Raw genomic sequence first — 20,451 nt, forward strand, 5'->3', positions numbered from 1 at the left:
CAATGTTCTTAACATTTGAATAGCGAGACATTGTGCGTCGTGTGTGAACAACGATTCCTATAAAACGAGTATCTTTATAATCAAGTGGAAAATCAACTTCAGCAATCGACGAACTTTGAAGACGAACGGCAGACCCTGCAATTACTATCCCCCAAAATGGAATAACGGAAGATATTCCAACACTGTGAGAATGTTGGGAGAAGATTCAGCATTGCTCTTGTTGCCTTCCACGAGCATACGTTTCCAGTATTCTTTCTGAATTCCGTGGATATAACTCTCCTGAGATAATGCAGCTGATGGTTTGTGTGGAAGACTTATCAAGTTCAACTTCCGAAGTACAATCTGAGATGCCTGTCAAGTTTAGACATAATAGATCATCTGTTTTCGACATTCGACACAGGGTCTTTCATCAACATAAATTCTGTTTCATTGTTTCATTTATGTACGGTTTGCTATGACAGTCAGGTTATGGCACATAACAGCTTTAAATGAAGAACAAAACGTCTTTAGTTGATAATCACAGACGAAAAGAGAATGACATCATCCCCATCTCGTGGATCACTCACCAATGAATCTACTGAGTCACAACCACATTCCTCTGGTTGTGACTGTGACAATCACATTCCTCTGGTTGTGACTGTGACCACCCCATTCCTCTGGTTGTGACTGTGACAACCACATTCCTCTGGTTGTGACTGTGACAACCACATTCCTCTGGTTGTGACTGTAATGGACTGTAATGGCTCCAACAAATATCCACTAGACCTGCAGGCGGTTAAACTCTGGTCACCTTCAGACAAATAGGCAGTATGCCAGTATAACTTTAGAATAGTGGACCTAGCGTCTGTTCACTGCAATACCGGTATGTCAGTATAGCTTCAGACTAAAAGGTTGTATGTCAAGATAGCTTCAGACAAATAGGCAGTATGTCAGTATAGCTGCAGACTAAAAGTCAGTATGTCAGTATAGCTTCAGACTAAAAGTCAGTGTGTCAGTATAGCTTCAGACTAAAAGGCAGTGTGTCGCTATAGCGGCAGACTAAAAGGCAGTATGTCAGTATAGCTTCAGAACAGTGGAACTAGCGTCTGTCCACGCATTACCAGTATAGCTGCAGACCTAGTTACAAGTAAAGTTGGTGACTCATTTAGAACTATTGCAAGTAGTAGTAGATACAATAGCGGTCCGAGACCAAGTCCAACAAAAGCCTCTGCAAAGCTTTATTTCACAAATAAAGCTTTTGTCAGGCTCTTAGATCTCACCCCCCATTGTCTACTACTTTTGAAGCCCCAGTTAACTTCCCGGCACACGTGGCACAATAGTGTCGCTATGACCGCGAACTAGCACTTGACACTATGTCATGTTGACCTCGATGAAACAGTTTAATGTGAATCGCCTATGATCTCTTTGGTGTTCGTAATAAAGGCTTGCTGGGCTTTTCGTACCCCCTGTTCTATGTACTTTTTCTCTCGTCTTCGCTGATAGCAGACTTATGAGACTTGGACCGGATTTCTTGTTCCATCTTACGGTACTTGTCAAGTTCAGAGCCCGCCGTGATGTTGCTGGAATATTGCTAAAAGAGGCGTAAAACCAAACTCAGTCAGTGTCAAGTTCAGAGAGGATTGAACGAAACTCCTCCTCCGAGATCTTACTGTCAATGAGTGCCGTGGAAATACGCTCACTTACTGTGTTCAGCTTTGCTTCAGCCAGAACCCTGATCTCGTCGTGTTTCAAAGCTTTACGATGCAGTCTGCGGGATGCAAACTTAAACACCAACCCTGCCACCCCTACCACCCCTGCTGTTATTTCAATGCCTAGCACTATAGGTGTGGCCACGATGGTGGCTAACAACCCAACACCTGCCGCCCCTAGTCCCATGCTGGTTGCCATAAGGGCAGTATCAGTCCCGTCCACGATATTGAAAGCTCTATGGTACTTCTTATATAGTGCTTTCCGTGTGTCGCGGTCTTGTTCTAGTTGGTGTTTACATCACATAACTGTCTCAAGCGGAATCCGTCTACGGTTTCCAGGGTTTTCGCGACTTCCTCTAGCCCCATCCTGTGTGCATATAATATATCTTATGAGATATTTTCTAATTGTGTACTATTTAATCGTTCCTGAATGTATTTGAGACTTATAACGTGCAGACTCTCAGGCAGGTAAATAGGTGAGAGGATAATAGGCCCCTCTACTCTCACATGAACCCCAGGGAGGCTTACTAAGGGGACTATATAACCCAGTGAGGGGTTCGGTTGTATGACGATACGGCAACGTTGGCCCCCGTGTATGGCGTTCCATTGTATTGTCACCCCGGATAAAAGTGGTAGTGCTGAACTATGAAAGGTTCCCCCGAAATGGACTTCTATGATGAGTGTGTAGGGCGCGGTCAGATATATAGGATTCAATCAGGAATTGAGGGTGTAAAACTTTAATTCATTATTTTTGGTTGAAACTAACATGTTGCTCGTTCGATCCGGGTTAGCTGGACTCGGGCGAAAACCCCGAGAGAGGTACCGTTATTCCTTATTTCGGAGACATAGCCATCTTTGTTTAACGAGATATAGGGTGCGTAGAGGGTCATGTTGATAAACAATTTGGGCTCTCTAAAGTCGTGCAGAGGCTGCCGCACGTACACGCTGCCTAGTAAGAGCAGGACGTACCAGGTGCCGTTCACGCCGGGCTGATCGAACCCCATTGTGCCTCCTAGACCCCCGAGTGTGATTTTGGGTAGATGATCGACCATTGCTGCCCGCCTATACACGTTGTCCATACTGGCGGCTGGGCTGATGACTACGCTACGTCTCTGAGCCGGGACGTAAGCCACGAGCAGGGTTCGGTTGTTCACGACTTTGTTTAGGTAGTTGTCTTTGTTCTCCGTGAACACGTAGGGGGAGCCGAGCCTAATATTGAGAAACCAGTCGACTGTCATCGTCGGTGAAGACGAGCGTATGTGGTTGTTTCAGGCGACGGTCGTTCTCTCAACATCTTCTATGTCGAACAGTTTGCCCCCGAACGATGGGTATACCATCCATTTATCATCAGCGGTCGCGGACTAGGGTGTACCGAGTGTTGACGGTCGCTCCTGAGGTATCTACTATATCACCTAGTGTTCCACCGGAGGGGACTTCAACGCGGTTGTAAATTTTGTTTTTCAGTTGCAAGGCATACAATTTACCATCTACTCCGGGGTCGTCGAATCCGCGTGTGTCCCCGAGGTCAGAGATCCCCGCATTGATGCATTTTTTCAACCTCATTCCGGGGCCTTGTGCGCTAGTCATTTTATGTGCAGCGTTATGCTGAGGTATCGTATATTCACAGGATTATGATTTATATCTAACACCGCTATTACCAGCTCAGGGATGTTGCCCCGAATTAACCTCTTATACTGCCGCGGTGAAAACGACTCGGTTCTGCCGTCGTTGTATTTCTCCGTTTTCACCGGTACGGCTCTCAGTATCGTGAAAGGGTGACCCCCTTGAATGTTGTCCGTTGTGCTCAACTGGCCGAGATGAACGCACAGCTCTCGGTACGGTACTAGGTCGGGTAACTTCGTGCCTGTGACGGTAGTTGTTGGTTTTATCTCGTCCAGGGGCATCCCGAGTGTCCTCGCCAATTGTCGGCCGAGCCTCAAGGGGTTTATTCCATTGTTGATTAACACCACTGTGCCGTTTGAGTCGTTCATCTTGTGTTCGGCCCCCAAGGGTTTGAAGACCTCGTCACTTAGCGAGCACACGCTGTAGTAGCCGTCAGTTATCTGGTTGCGGGTGCCACTGACGAACAGCTTGTTGTTGTTGACGTTGATGTTAGTCCATCGCGGTAGGTAGGTGATATCGCAGAGTACGACTTCGAGTTGACCCGACATGTTATCGATCGCGTGTATCAGCTGAACTGCCTCGCCGCTCGTTATTCCTGGAAGTGTTACGTACATGTTAGAGTATATATACCCATTATATAATACTTTAAAAATGGACAAACAAGGAGGAGCATGCTCCCAAGGAGTGTTTTACTCCCCGGGAGTGTTTTACCCTAAACTGGACATAGATTTCCCACACATGAAGATTGTGGTCGCTGCTGGGTTGTATTTCGGCGCCCAGTTTATAGATGTATTTGCTAGGTATAGGTTTTAGGTGACTAACGCTAAGGTAGTCCGAGCTTGGTGGGGACTGCTGAGCCAGTCTGTGTTCACGTTTCACGTGTACTGCCAGGTATCCTCAAAGAGATCAGCGCTCCACTGCCACAGGACAAAGCATGGGACGCAGTAAACAACCAGTACGATAGACGGCCCTACGAACGTATTTGCAACGAATTTAAGCTAGACCCGAAGACGGATTGGCGTTTGCCGGGGCCGAACCATGGGTTGGGTATTCCCATCGCTCATAATATGCCTATCGTAGATGCCAGCGAGAAGATGAAAGAATGGGGGTACAAGTCGTATCATCACCTCACAACACCTCACAACAAACGAGTGGGATGACCGTTACATGGCTTTAGACAAAAGCAAGGATTACCGAGTCTGGAGGTTCGAGCAGGGGCCAGCAGATGACTGGAAAAAGTTCACGTTGGACACGTCGATAGGGTTTACTCGTGCCGATATCGAACGCTTGAACGACTCTATTCGAACGTATGTGTGGGCGCTGTTGGGTGCGCAGACGCAAACGCGTTCCAACATCCTCGGCAAGGGGACTGCTTACGACGCTCAGAAACAGTTCGTTGTTAAAGTTGAGGATGCTATCAATGCTCCAGATGATCTACTGGGTGTCATACAACGATACCAAGACGTGTTGGAATATGCCCGGTCAAAAGTCGACTATGTGTTCGACGTGGGGCTGTACATGGCTCTGAGCGACATGCGACTGAGAATCAACAAAGTGGTGGGCTACAACAACGAAATAGTCGTAGCCACGGCAGACCAAAAGTTGGGCGTCAACCCCGATGTCAACGTCCCCCACGTACCACCTCCCACGACCGGTGAAACGGGAATAGTTGTACCGACCCCGGAGTCAAGGGTTCAACCCACACCCCCACAGTCCCAGCCCCCACACGTTCAGGCATCCAATCAGCAGCACATCGACCGTAAAACAGCGCTGGTGGTCGGGGGGATCGCGGCCGGTTTGGGACTCATTTGGTTAAAAATGCCTTAGCCGCTACGTACACCAGACCCGCCACGGCGACGATGGCTGCCCACAGGTTTTGACCGAACCACATGGCAGTTTTATCCAGAGAGCTCAGCAGCCACGAGACGATGCTACCCAGGATGCCGGGCAGGGCTTTGGCGGCCTTACCAGCGAGTTTAGCCAGGGCCTCCCCGAGGGATTTCAGGTGGTTTTTATCCAGTCTCTGACGCCACCAGTGGGTGTACCACCACTTTGGGGTGTGGGGGTACCCCCTGTCAATGACACGACCAGGGTTGATATGATGAAGCCCAATGCAGTCAGAATGCTGGCGATAGTAATCCCTTGCTCTCGGAAGAGGATTCGGATCCTGTCAGCTAGCGTGGTGTCTTCATTTAGGACTCGATCGATGGTTTCCCGCATGTGGCTGATCTGGGATCAAAGCTGTTCCCGGTTCGAGGAAGCGGATTCCAACCGAGTCCGTCTCTCATCTTGCAAGTCACGCAGCCGTTTTTCGATACGGCGCTTCATATCCACCGGGGGGATTGCCAAGGTGTGGGGCAGACGGCCATACAAGTCGACATGCCTAAGGAAGGCGACAATATCCTAACATTCGACAACCACAAAAATCAGATGTCCGTGCCTTATGTCATCTACGCCGACTTCAAAGCCTTGGTCAAACCCGTTGATGATGGGGGGAACCCCATCACACAAAAAACACAGGAGCACGAGGCCTGTGGGTTTGGATACGTGGTCGTCCGATGTGATGGGGAAACGAAAGCTCCCGTAGTGTACAAGGGTCCCGACGCGGCTGAAAAGTTTCTAAAGTGTTTGCAGGAGGAAGAGAAAAGTATTAGGAATGCACTATACACAGTCGCTCCCATGCATATGACTCAAGCCGACCGGCTAGCTCACGGCTGCAGCACTCCCTGCCACGTGTGCGATAAACCGCTGAACGTTGATTCGGTGAGAGATCACTGCCACGTCACCGGTAAGTATAGAGGCGCCGCTCACAACGCGTGCAACCTCAAGCTTAGAATCACCCCCAAGACAATAAACATCCCCGTAGTCTTCCACAACTTGAGAGGGTACGACTCTCACTTGATCATGCAGGCCATCGCGAAAGTCGACGGCAACCTGCTGTGCATCCCCGACAACATGGAGAGATACATCTCCTTCAGCTTTAATGGCCTGAGGTTCATCGACTCAGTTCAGTTCCTCCTGTCGTCACTCGACAGTCTGGTCAAGGCCAACGATACCTTCCCCATCACTGATCGATATACCAACGCCGAGACTCGACCCCTGCTGATGAGGAAGGGTGTGTACCCCTACGAGAACATGGATGCTTGGGCCAAGTTCGCTGAGACCCGACTGCCTCCTATCAACCGATTTTACAGCAACCTGACCGACTCGACAATATCCCAAGACGATTACTCGCATGCGATTAACGTATGGAATAAACTGGGCTGTAAGAATCTGGGTGACTACCACGACCTGTATTTGAGGACAGATGTACTCCTGATAGCCGACATGTTTGAGACGTTTAGGAGGACGTGTTTTAAGCAGTACCAACTCGACCCCGCATGGTACTACACCAGCCCAGGTCTATCTTGGGATGCATTGTTGAAAAAGACCGGAGTTAAGTTGGAATTGCTCACCGATTACCACATGCACCTATTCATTGAGAAAGGCTTGCGAGGTGGGATTTCCATGGCTACCAAACGATACGCGAAAGCAAATAATTAATACATGAAGGGCTATGACCCGAGCAAGCCAACCAATCATATTCTCTACCTCTACGCCAACAACCTGTACGGCTGGGCCAAGAGCCAGTATCTACCCACAGGGGGATTCGAATGGGCATCGCACGAGATTGATGTTATGAGCATCGCACCGGATTCGAACAAAGGCTATATCCTCGAGGTGGACTTGAAATACCCCAAGGCATTACACACATCGCACAACAGCTACCCCCTGGCCACCGAACATATGAAGGTTAACCCAGACTGGATGTCCGAGTACCAACCTAACTTGCTAGGTGGGCGGGTGGCAGACGTTGAAAAACTAGTGCTTAACTTAATGAATAAGACCAAGTATATCGTTCACTATCGCAACCTACAGCTGTACCTGTTGTTGGGTATGAGGCTGACCAAAATACATAGGGTGCTCGTGTTCGACCAGAGCCCCTGGATGGAGCCATACATCAGAATGAACACGGACCTGCGAAAGCTGGCCACCAGTGAAAAACAAGCTCATGAACAACTCGATGTTCGGTAAGACTATGGAGAACCTGAGGAAACGCATGACTGTGAAGCTGGTTCGGTCGAATGAGGAAGACAAGCTCAGGAGACTGATAGCCAGCCCGGCATTCAGCCGGAGCAAGATATTCACCGACGATCTGGTGGCCCTACACATGAAGAAAAGTAACATCAAATTCAACCGGCCTGTTTACGTGGGGATGAGCATCCTCGATTTATCCAAACACCTGATGTACGACTTTTAGTACAACGAACTGAAGAAACAGTATGGCGACAGGTGTGAAGTGCTGTACATGGACACCGATTCCCTGCTGATGCAGAATCGAACGAGGACGTGTACGAGGACATGAAAAAACGCCTCGATTTGTTCGACACCAGCGACTACCCCAAGGACCATGCCATACACAGCACGGTAAATAAAAAGGTCCTAGGTAAGATGAAGGACGAGTGTGCTGGCACCCCCATAGCCGAGTACATAGGCTTGAGGCCCAAGATGTACTCCATCCTGAAGGCCGACAATGGTGAGATCTGGAAGGCGAAGGGTGTTAAGAAGTACGTGGTTAAACAACACATCAAACACGCCAGATTCAAGGAAGCCCTGTTCAAGACTCGTACCTTCAGACATAAAATGAACACGCGTAAAAGTGATGGGCATAGGATATACGGACTGACTATAAACAAGACGTCCCTGTCGCTGATGGACACTAAGCGTTGGATAGCTATTGATGGGATCAACACGTACGCGTACGGGCATGAGAAAATTGAACCAAGAACATAGGTGTATATATACGATACAATGTCACGGAACCAGAGAAAGTTTGAGGCTATTTACTACAGCCCGTTTGGGTACTGGAAAGGAGCTAGCGCGGTACATAAGCTGGCTAAAATGGCGTGAGTACCCTCAACGGGGGCCAAAGCGTGGCTTGAAAAACAAGCCCTGTGGCCGATCTATTTACCGGCACCACGCTACGTGCCCCAAAGGAACTTCGGTATTAACATACCCAATAGCGTTCACCAGGCCGACCTCCTATTCCTACCCCACGACAAGAGGTACAAGTATGCCCTAACCGTCGTGGACGTGGCCAGTTGCTACAAGGAAACCGAACCCTTGACCGCGAAAGACTCGGCCCAGGTAGCCCGCGGATTCGAACGCATGTACAAACGCAGTGCGCTGACGTGGCCCACAGAGCTGCAAGTCGACCCCGGGCGGGAGTTCATGGGTGCCGTGTCACACCTGCTAGACAAACACGATACCAAGGTCAGGCGTGGCAGGACGGAGCCCATCGCAGCCAAGCCATAGTTGAGAGATTCAATAGGACTTTGGCCGAGCGCTTATTCGGGCATCAGTATGCGAGAGAGATGGCCAACCCGGGGAAATGATCGACTGAATGGGTAGCGCGGCTACCTGAGGTGGTGTCGGCCATCAACCACGAAACCACTCGGCTCACTGGCAAGAAACCAGCCGACGTTATCAAACTAAAATCAATAGTGGCTGAGTCGTCTGCACCATTGCGTGGGAAGGAGAAACAGATACCCGATAGGGCCCTCGTGAGGTACCTCTACCAGCCGGGGGAACACGAAGGGGACACTCGGAAACGAGCCACCGATCCGATATGGTCAATCAAAACTTACAACATAGATAAAGTGGCCATCAAAGCCGACGAGCCGAACTTAGTGGTTAAAGCGTTCGCTCCAGGGTTCGATTCCCAACGTGTACAATATGTCAAACCGATTTCTGGTGTCCCCAACAAAATATAGCTCAAATATTGCAATAAGTGGTGTAAAACCTTACTCATTCCATTATAAGAATAGCAACAGTGACTGTCATGGTCAAACAACCACCCATTGAAATAATGTGCCAAGCTGACTGCCGAAGTAATCTCTAAAGGTTGTAAAATGCCAAAAGAATAGGGATTGAAAAGTCTTAGCTTTCTAGGGGACGCATTTTTGTAATGTGCCCTTTTACAGGATGACTGAGTTTAAGTTGGAATCCCTTCAACTGTCAGCACGTCATCCCACAGGGGATAGGCCCTGTCCATGCTCAACCGGAAGTTGGTCGTCATCAACTACCATTTTCCCGATAGACAGTCGATCCCGGTAGAGAGTGAGTCCCAAACTTCGTAAGATTTTGATATTCTGAAGTAGTAAATATTTATGAAATTGACTTGTCTTATAAGCTGAATGGTCATGGAGTATAACCCTTATATCATTTGGTCATGACACGTTATATTTTGTTTACATTTGAAGCATTTCTTGACACGTCTTTTCGAAAAAGCCGAGAAATTTACCACTTTCGACGTCTTTACAACATTACCAACTGAATTCATTTCACGTATTGTGTATTTTTAGGCTAAATGAGGTTATGTACTATGTAGCCACTGTGTCAAGATTTTGGCTTCTGTCAAAACATCCAAACAATAACTGTACGCGCTGATGGTAGTTGCTCATGTAGATAGATCAACTGTACTGGTTGAGCATGGACAAGGCTTACCCCCTGTGCATCCGTGGCCGAGGCTTCACCAGTATGATCAACCTCTTCATCTGTCACGTCATCTCACGATGGGGTGTCGTAGCTTTGTGGGTCCGATTCGGTTGGTAGATGATGTGACCCCCTAGTCTGTCATACAGACCCTGAAACAAATACAATCAAGAAAGCCCATGTTTGATATGTGTCAAGTCTGAAAATGAAGAAAATCTCTTGGCTCCTTTTCATTATGAGATTATTTTGTTTTAATAACCACTACACCACGGAGGCGGTCCAAGGTTTTTAGAAATATTCTTGCAAATTCACGTCGGGGTCACTGGCTCAATACATGATACCTGTATGGTGAATCGACCCCAAAATATAAAAAAAATAAACCTACGATGTGACGAGCGAACACTTTAACCACTGGGCCACACGACCGCTGTTACAATGTTAGACACATTATCTAAACTGCAGGTGCGCCATCCCTGGGCTGGTGAACGATACGTTCAACGTTCAGAACCAGGTTCATGCCGACCTCATCAACGTGACAGTACCTTATGTGGATGGCAGCGATGGAGGTTGGAAGTATTCGTCCTGCGAGATTTTCTCAGCTTCTACAATGGCATCGTCAGGTTTTTCGAACAACAATACCGAGCCATGCCATATGTGGACATATGACAAAAGTGTCTACCAATCAACTGTTGCTCAGGAAGTAAGTTGTGTCTAGATTTAGAGTGCGTACCCATTACACTTACAATATATATCATTTCCCCATATGACAAACTCATTATTAAACATACAAATACATTTACCCACATACCATAGTTGATCACCTTCATGGCCTAGTGGAAACAGTCTTTCGGTCTTTGCGAAGGGCCGGTGGCTCGATCCCCTGGTCACGTCATACCAAATAACATGAGACTATTTCACTTGGCACCATGCTTGGCGCTCGGCATTATGGATAAAACAAGAACTGGTCGTCTCGGAATCAGTATGATGTGTCTGAGAGGGTATGTTAAACCGTGGCATGGAATGCTGGTACTACATACGCCCTACTTCGAAGAGCTGAAACTATGTCAGCGGGCTAGCATCGCACACATCGAAACTGTGTCAGCGGGCTAGTACTGCATACGCCCTAGTTCTAAGAGCCGACACTATGTCAGCTGGCTAGCACTGCATACGACCTAGTTCGAAGGGCCAAAACTTTGTCAGCAGGCTAGCACTGCATACGTTCTCGTTCGAAGGACCGAAACTGTGTCAGCAGGTTAGCACTGCATACGTCCTAGTTCAAAGAGCCAAAACTGTGTCAGCAGGCTAGCACTGCATACATCCTAGTTCAAAAAGAGTTGAAACTGTGTCAGCGGGCAAGCATCGCACATACGCTAGCTTGAAGAGCAGAAACTGTGTCAGCGGGCTAGCACTGCATACGTCCTAGTTCGAAGAGCCGAAACTATGTCAGCAGGCTAGCACTGCATATGCCCTAGTTCGAAGAGGTCAAACTGTTTCAGCGGGCTAGCACTGCATATGCCCTAGTTCGAAGAGGTGAAACTGTGTCAGCGCGCTTGCACTGCAGACAGACTAGTTCGAAGAGTTGAAACTATGTCAGCAGGCTTGCATTGCATACGCTCTATTTGGAAGAGCCAAAACTATGTCAGCAGGCTATCACTGCATATAGCCTAGTTCGAAGAGGTGAAACTGTGTCAGTGGGCTAGCACTGCATATGCCCTAGTTCGAAGAGGTGAAACTGTGTCAGCGGGCTTGCACTGCATACAGACTAGTTCGAAGAGTTGAAACTATGTCAGCAGGTTTGCATTGCATACGCTCTATTTCAAAGAGCCAAAACTATGTCAGCAGGCTAGCACTGCAAATAGCCTAGTTCGAAGAGTTGAAACTGTGTCAGCGGGCTAGCACAGCATACGTCCTAGTTTGAAGAACCAACACTATGTCAGCAGGCTAGCACTACATACAACCTAGTTCGAAAAGTAAAAACTGTGTCAGCTGGCTAGCAGTGCATAGCCATAGTTCGAAGAGCAGAAGAGCCTATGTCACACAGTCTGTGTATGTAAGTACAATAATAATGTAGCACTACATTTCATTTCACCTCACCTCAGATACCACAATCCCAATCTAAACCGGAAGGAGAAAATATTAGTCCTTAAATATCTTAATTTCTGAAGATCCTATCATCAATTTTTGTTTTGTTTTTTGTCATTGATGAATTATTCCATTGTTATTACTCTATTACTTGAGATCAGTAATACGCGTATCAAGAGATTAGGTCTGTTTATTGTTTATTGGTTGATAAAAACATGTGATTTTGTTTTCATATGGATTGTGCCCTAAGTGTTACTCCTGATTTTTTGAACGAATATTGGAATAATATTTTATATATATTCCTCACCAAACATTAAGCAACAAGTATTTTCAGTGTAATATCTTTATCAATCGCGATAGCAATTTTTGCCGGCATGTTACTGAAAGGTAAATATTCAAAGAATACATAACCTTTAGTGACCGGCAAATTGATTTATCTGACAACATTGATAACATTACCGAACACGACCACCCTCAGAAACAACATGCAAAATATGTGGCAAGAATGTGCTCCACATTGCACATATGCTGTCGGATCGGTTAAAACCTTTCATGTAATCATTCCTCTGGTACAACAAGCGGGTCCAAACTGCATTTTCATGGATGAGAATGCCCGTTCATTGTTGATAATGCCCGAGAAAGCGTTGTTAATGATGTTGTTTAGATCAACAACATCACACTATGGACTGGCCAGCAAGGTCACCTGATCTTAATCCCACTCAACATGCTTGTGAAATTACTGGAAGTCGTGTTTACGGTCTCCATGTTCACCTCCCGACTCTGGATGACCTTGAGCAGGCGTTACAGAGAGAATGGCAGAACATTCCACAACAGCAACTTTAAAGGCTCATTTGGCCAATGCAAAGACGTGCAGAAGCTTGGATTTGTGCTCATGATGGTCATACGCGTTACTTAACACTGCTTCACTGTCCAAAACTGACTTGAACTTTACACTTTTGCACCACTGTTTCACGGGTACATGGTTTTGACGATTTGCAAGCTTTTATTGATCAATAAAATTTCATTTTGTTAGTCGTGTGTACATGTTTCACCTTTCCATTGTATCATGCCATGATCTGAAATTTCAATAAATGAAAATGTAATTAATGAGACTAAAAATTTGTGTTGCTAAACTGTTTGTGAGGAGTATATGTATCCGGGTGACCGGGTGTAAAAACCTTGGAGTAAACTTTTTGTGCAGACTCTTTCAGTATTGTCACAAAGCACCCACGGATCCGTTGGTATATGACCAAATGGTGGCCACATGAATACGTGCAAACACCCAGTTGCGGGTACAGCAACGTGCAGTAAACTTGGACAAAGTACTTTGACTATGTGTCCCAGTCCACCCAGCTGTGAATGGGTACCTCGTAAGGATGAGAAAGCCACAATAACTCGGTGTGCCTTGTTGCTGCAAGAGTTGTATGATCCCCAGGGAGTTGAGACTGATAATAGGATGTGCCGTTGGGACTGACATCCAACGGGGAAGGCTACCGGTAAAGGGACCACATGGTCGATCACAGATTCAGAGATACTGACAGAAACGTGAACCGATGAATAAAACTCTTAAATTTCACGATCTTTCTTAAATTTTTTGTGTTTTAATGGTTTAAAAACCCTCATTTGTTACGTGTTGACTGTTGGAATTACAGATTGTTTACAATAAAAGCCTCAAAACTTAAAATATTAAGAGGTTCCATAAAGGTACCACATGGTCGGCGCAACCTTTTATGCAGTATAAAAACGTCAAACGAGGCAGAGAAAGGCTTCACTAGGCAATATTTTACATGTGCTTCTTTGGACACCTTTCATTTAAACCTCACAGCGTAACCGAGTTCTTGATCGCAACTAATTTGACCGGCATTTGACCTGACCCTGCTTCCGGTGGAGGGTAAGTTTACACGAGCCCGCGTTTGAACATTGATAATACAATATGATTTATAGCTACATGGTTGCAAAGTTGTATTTTACATTGGTAATTATACAAAGAAGGTGTGACTACTCAATTATTGTCCAAAATTGTCTTAATTATATTTTTTTCGTAGACATATTGTTTAGCTAAAATCAACGTGCTTATTACGACCACCTGGTCCCTTTATTTATAAAGATGTTTTGGTTATTTTTTGGTGTCATTATTGCAATGAAAATAGAATTTAATCTCCTAGAAAGATCCTCTTCAGTAAACAACTATTATGAACTGAATTAAATATTGAAAACAAAATGTAAGTGGAATTTAGTAGATTAATTTTTCCTTTCAGGTTTCAAAATCCTGACGGTAGTACGTACATTCACTATGGACAGACTATACAAACCCGTTAAACCCAATATTTTAGTGGCCGAAAGCACAAACAGCTCGAATTCAATGAATTACTTAGACTTACATAACTTTGTACCAAGAAATGAAGGTACATATGGATGGGAAACGTACCAATATGACCTTGATCATTTTGATTTGTGCACTGAGCCTTTGCACAACTCTCACTACCCTTATACATTGAGGCGTATGCAGTCAGAACCAGACTTGAGCCGTTGTTACACAGGGCCTGGTTACCCACCAATTCCCCGTTTTGAGCATATATCTCGGTCTTTTTCCCATCATAACTTTGTCGATCCACAGTTTCGTTCATTCACCATACCACGACATGTTATTCCAGAAAAGAATTATCATCCCACAATTTGCCAAATATGTGGCGAATCATTTGATAATCATCCTTATCAGCATATGGAATTATGGGGAAATGACACCTCCGATTATCAAAGTGTAGAGGGTAGAGCAATCAATATCCCTATCCCGTCATCAATTGAAAGTTTGTCAACCTATTCAAATAAGACTAGATTTGTTGAAGAATCTACAAGCAGTAGTTCTGATCAGGCTGAGATTGAAATCATCAATAAGAGGTATGTTAAAAATGTATTAATAGAAGGGCCATAAGCGGTTAACCAGAATGTTATAGAATCAGGGTTTTGTGGATTTTTTATAATTGTTTTTTTGCAGTTGATTTTTTTTACTTTTCGATTATACAATATTCCAAAATGAACTGTTAAATACTGAACACTTGTAACTGTTCTGACTGGAAGGTATATCTTGCTTTTTCAGAATGTCTGCTCCCCCAAACAGTCCAGCAAGTGACAGTTCTGTCGAGGCAGAAATATGGGTCTGCTACGAGTGTCAGCTATCAGCTATTGACCCCTCAAAACTTGAAACAGAACTAGTTTGTAGTGATAACACTGTTTTGACTGACGCAGATGGAACACTCTGGCTATACTGTGCATCATGCCACAGACAGTTCCATTTATTCTGTGTTGACAATCTGTCAGATAGTACAACCGTCCATGACATCAATTCTGATGGTTTTTACTGGTGTTCGCACTGTGGTTGGTATAAGTAACTGAGCAAATATGGCTGAGGAACAGTTGTTAGATTTTGGCAAAGGCATTGCCGATGTACCAGGAGCACTGGATGTTATTTCTGAATATTTTTGTACTGATGATAATAATGCAAGCAATAATGATGTATTGGAAGACTTTGCTGAAACATGCTTAGATTCTAGCCTCTGTACACCACCAGAATACGGAGAGGATACTGTTAATGTGTCTGAATTAGATGTTGACCGCGATGTTGTTGAAGTGACTCTTCCAACTCTGTCTATACCCTTATCCCATTCTGATTGTGAACTGGAGGTGCAATCCTTTATTGAAAGTGGGTGTTGTGCATGGAATTGCACAAAGAAGTTTCCACTTGATATGATTCAGGAGTCAAGACTGGATTGTCTTGAATTTGATTTTTATTGTGATAATCACGTTAATCATCATCATATCTTAATGCTCGGAGCATTGAATACCCTTGTACAGAACCAGCCTCATACCGTGAAGAAAGGTCATGCCCCTCAGCCAAGAAAGGAGACCAGAACAACGTACATGTTCAGAGGTGTCACAGTTTGTCGAGAATTTTTCATGTTTGTTTTTGGGTCGGGTATTAAGCGTCTTAAAAACGTCAAAGAGCATATGTTAGTTTCTGGAATAAATGCCAAGAAACATGGCAGGGCAGATAAAACCAATCAATCAACATGTCTCACATTAGAACAGCGAAAAAAGGCTGTACAGTTCATTGAAAACTATGGTGAGCAGAATGCCTTAGTGATGCCTGGTCGCATTTCGGGAAGGAAAAACACTGACTTAAAACTTTTGCCTTCTCACATGACCAAAAAGCTTGTATACGGAAAATACGAAGATGCGTGTCATGACACTGACGAGGAACCCGTGTCAGTTCACACATGGTATGCAACATGGATGTTGTTTTGTTCCCACATTGTTATCCAAAGACCAAGAACAGATCTGTGTGCTGTTTGTCAGCAGAACAGTATGACCATGTCGAAACTCAAGACTTTCTGCGACAATAAAAAACGAGAACTTGCCAAAAGAGTTGTAGAACATATTGACCAAGTGACGTCTGAACGTGGATTCTACATTTCGATAATTGACGAATGTCGTCAAGACGTTGAACTGTTGACACCCCGAACTGACCCTTTCGCCCCATCAGCTACTGACATACAAAGGTAAAATGCATCAGAGTTTTGATTTTGCTCAGCAAGTGTTTTTGCCACAGGATTCTCAACAAGTTGGACCTTTATACTTTCTATGTGGCTACAAGGTTGGACTCTTTGGAATTGCCGTAGAACCACTCAGGAAATTTGTCCTTTACATTATACCTGAAGCAGCTCATTGTGGGAAAGGATCAAATGTGGTTATCTCACTTCTTCACCACTTCTACACAAACTTTAGTGTAGGAGAAACCGACTCGCTGTGTCATGCTGACAACTGCTGTGGTCAGAACAAGAACAATTTCATGATGCAATACTGTCTTTGGCGTACAGCTACAGGTCAGAACCAGTCATTTCAGATCAGCTTTATGCCTGTTGGACACACCAAGTTTTGGCCAGATCTGTTGTTTGGATTGTTTAAGAAGCGATGGCGACGTGAACAGGCTTCATCAGTGGCAGATGTACAGAGAATAGCAAGAGAGTGTTGCCCAGGGAACGTCTTCCCTGTTGCTGTCGGGGATGAAGCTGGCCACACTTTCGTGCCGATATATGACTGGCAGTCTAAGTTCAAGGCACATGGATTCCACAAAATACCTGAGATAAAGAAGTTTCACCATTTCTTCTTCACAAACCAGTCACCAGGGATTGTCAGCTGCAAAACAAGTTTGAACAGCGATAGTGTCCGTTTCACAGTTGGTGAAGTTTCTACACTGGACAAATCGCTCCCAAACATCATCCATCCAGTAGGATTGAGTTATGCCAGGAAGCTGTACCTGTACAATTCTATCAGACAGTATGTTCCTGATGACTCAAAAGACACACTTTGTCCTCTTCCGTGTGCAGTCACTGCATATGTACCACCTGAGCCAACTGCGGAACCCGGGACATCAATGGTTCAGGATGCGCAGAATGATGATGGACCAACCAACAAAGATAATAGACAAACAGGCACAGTGCAAATTGAACCATTTGTGTTTCAAACACCAGAAAAGAAGAGGCGTAAAACCCCAACTTGTTCTTACTGTCTCCAGGCAGGTCACAGAAATCAAACAATCAGGGGTAGGTTGGTCTGTCCTAAAAGACGGGAAGACATTATGAAACCAGCCACTGCAGACCATGTGGATACTGATTGATCGTAACATTATGTTGAACTGTTCAAGGAGGCATGGGTGGCATTCCAGGGTCTCCGTTTGTCATAAAGGTTCTATACATAAAAGTATCTGAAATTCAAGCACCATTTCAGTTGTTATTAACCAATGTGAGAGAGTTGGTTTTACGGCGTTTTAACGGTATCTCATTGCAAACTAGTATTAATTCAATGGGTGAGTGAGTGAGTTTAGTTTTACGCCTCATCAAGCAATGTTCCAGCTATATGGCGTCGGTCTGTAAATAATCGAGTCTGGACCAGACAATACAGTGATCAACCGAATGAGCATCGATCTGCGTGGGGAACCGATGACCTGCGTCAACCAAGTCAGCAAGCCTGACCACCCGATCCTGTTAGTCGATTCTTACGACGAGCATGTGTTACTGAAGCTCAATATTCTAACCCGGATCGTCATGGGTAAATTCAATGGGAAGGCCTGCAACTACACAGTTGTGAACAGTGGAACCTGCTGTTGCAACTTTAGTCTTCATATCATGCATTGCACAATAGTGTCACTACATGAGAAGATATCTAGATCCCAGTAGGATTCCGGACCAAAACCGTTTGATCAAAATACGACCACTGTCTCTCCCAAAGTCTTTGTAACCTCAGAATGCATGCAATCAAAGAAATCAAATTAATATAACTTTGTTTTGTATGTCTAGGTATCCAGTTGTTCGTCTAAAATAACCACACGTTTATGACTTGTTATCTACCAGGTGTATTGGGTAAATAAAATATTCATGCATAATCATAAAAACTTAAGCTAAAAAGGGACCACTTCGACCATTACGCATGCGCGCGCTATTTGAACAGATGAAAATAAAATTCGTTTTTGCTTTATCACACCTTATCTGTTAACAACACACATTCAAATGAGCACACGGTAACTTCATACTTATAATTCTTTTATGGCTGAAAGAATACACGCATCTCTTTTAACCCGTATTTTCTCACTTAAGCATTTCTACCAAATTCTAACCCCACCATCATTTAACTGGGCACTACATTGTCAGTTTAAAAGATATCGGGTTAATTCATTTTGCATTTATTGGGGGAAATCTTGTAGATTATGAATCTGTCCTTATCTCAATACCGACCATGTGGTCCCTTTACCGGTAGCCTTCCCTTGTAACTATTCCATCTGGGGACACCAACATTGGAACACTTCCGGCCTTAACTTGGAAACAACCAGCTTCGTAAATTGCGCAATCAGGCAGAAAACTAGGAATAAATCTTGTGCAGAATGTGGCAAGGGCATCTGGCTCATGCTTCTCGCCATGTCTTATGGCATCCTGTACTTCCTGAGTGAATTCCGGAACTTCCTTTCCTCTCAATTTCTGCAGAAAGTGTTCCCGTTGTGCCTTTAGTCCATCCGCTCCTACAACTGCGAAAATCGTGCTTCCTGTGACCTTTTCTTCCTTTCGGAATGAGAACCAGGCCTTACTTCTCTGCTTCACATAGTGTGTCCCTTCACGTAACAGGAAAGCTGCTAGCTCCTCTTTCCGTTCATTGCCACTGTCCACGAGACTGTCAATGTCATGGAGGGCATAGAAAGTTGGCAAATTAGAGGACAAACAGGCGATTCCAGAACAAATGATTGTTTCCTATGCAATGTGGCAAGGATCTTCACAAGTTTATTTCTCAAACTGCGACCAGTTTCCATGCACTCTCGTTTTACTTGAGCTGCTGTTACCAGCTGTATAACAAAACAGTACCGTGAGTTTTCGTAGTCTTCTCCACCCAATTTCTTCAATCTGTCAAGAGCATAATTCTTCTTATCAAGTTCTTCATTCAGCTTTATTGATTTTTCACTTAGGAGGGTCATATTCCACCGAAGAGATTGTACAAATTCACTTTCTTGTGATATGGTCTGAGACTCCTCGACAAGCTGACAGGTTATTGCAATCAATTCTTGTTCTTCTGCATAAGTTTCCCGTCTTTTTTGTAAAGTTATGCCATCTTCTTCCATTCCGAGGAGATCAATTTCTCCCCTTTCATCTTTGAGTCGAGGGGTGATTTTCTTTCCATCCAAAGACAGACATACACTGCTTTCTTGTACAGAGGTAGAATTTGCAACCGTAGCCGCAATTTTACCAGAGAAACCAGGAGGAAGTTTTTGGGGCCATTCTCCATCATACGGATCAATTTTTCAAATTTTCTTCATCTGGGACATCTAAAATAATGTCTGATTTTTCTGTATGAAGAAATCCACGTTTGCACTCTTCTGTCAAAATACTTCCAATTGATTTCCAGCCGCCTAACAATCGGAGAGCCATCCCTCCACATTTTGTTAGAAGCTTCCAGAAACATTTGGACTGCCATGAGAATCTCATTTGAGCACTCATTTCTACACTCAGAGCATTTACAGTGTCTGATATTATTTGAAAGGTAAGCCATTCAAAGTCAAGTCTACCCGACACTATAACTTCCAACAGTTTTTCTAAGAAGTCTCCTCTACCCTATATCCATTAATTTAGCATGTGCTGCTTCACACAAGGTGGAAAGATAGTCAATGTCACAATGTTTTGATTGTGTTTCATTGCTAGCAATATTACCTCTTACAGTGTGGGTGCCTGTCCGCAAACATTCTGTTCCACATTTCTCACATAGGGCATCAGAACTGTAGTTGTGAATGCATGACACTGATTTTGAAGCTGCATCACACTTTCCACATTTATCACACAATGTCAGTCCACTTATTTCATGGTCTGAACTGGTCTGATTATTTTCGATACAAAGTGAAATGCTGTTAGGGGTGTTATTTTCACTTTCCTTAATTGGAGACAAAGGAATTCCCCATGAATCACTGCAATGCTTCTTGACAGGGGTGCTG

At 44.8% G+C, this 20,451-nt stretch overlaps 2 protein-coding genes across 2 annotated transcripts; both read left to right on the plus strand.

The window, feature by feature from the left end:
- The first annotated feature begins 14,914 nt into the window (after positions 1-14,914).
- LOC124263346 lies at positions 14,915-16,487 on the plus strand. Its single transcript, XM_046697925.1, has one exon. The coding sequence runs from the start codon at positions 15,327-15,329 to the stop codon at positions 16,485-16,487; it is 1,161 nt and encodes a 386-aa protein (XP_046553881.1). The 5' UTR covers positions 14,915-15,326.
- LOC124263377 lies at positions 16,448-17,655 on the plus strand. The gene has a single exon (XM_046697994.1). The coding sequence runs from the start codon at positions 16,489-16,491 to the stop codon at positions 17,599-17,601; it is 1,113 nt and encodes a 370-aa protein (XP_046553950.1). The 5' UTR covers positions 16,448-16,488; the 3' UTR covers positions 17,602-17,655.
- Positions 17,656-20,451: the final 2,796 nt, after the last annotated feature.

Source organism: Haliotis rubra, unplaced genomic scaffold, assembly GCF_003918875.1.
Source record: "Haliotis rubra isolate DU_JTF1 unplaced genomic scaffold, ASM391887v1 Scf88, whole genome shotgun sequence".
NCBI classification, from domain to species: Eukaryota; Metazoa; Mollusca; class Gastropoda; order Lepetellida; family Haliotidae; genus Haliotis; species Haliotis rubra.

Coding starts and splice junctions, on each gene's coding strand:
- LOC124263346 (XM_046697925.1), top strand. CDS start 15,327: ATGGCTGAGGAACAGTTGTTAGATTTTGGCAAAGGCATTGCCGATGTA.
- LOC124263377 (XM_046697994.1), top strand. CDS start 16,489: ATGCATCAGAGTTTTGATTTTGCTCAGCAAGTGTTTTTGCCACAGGAT.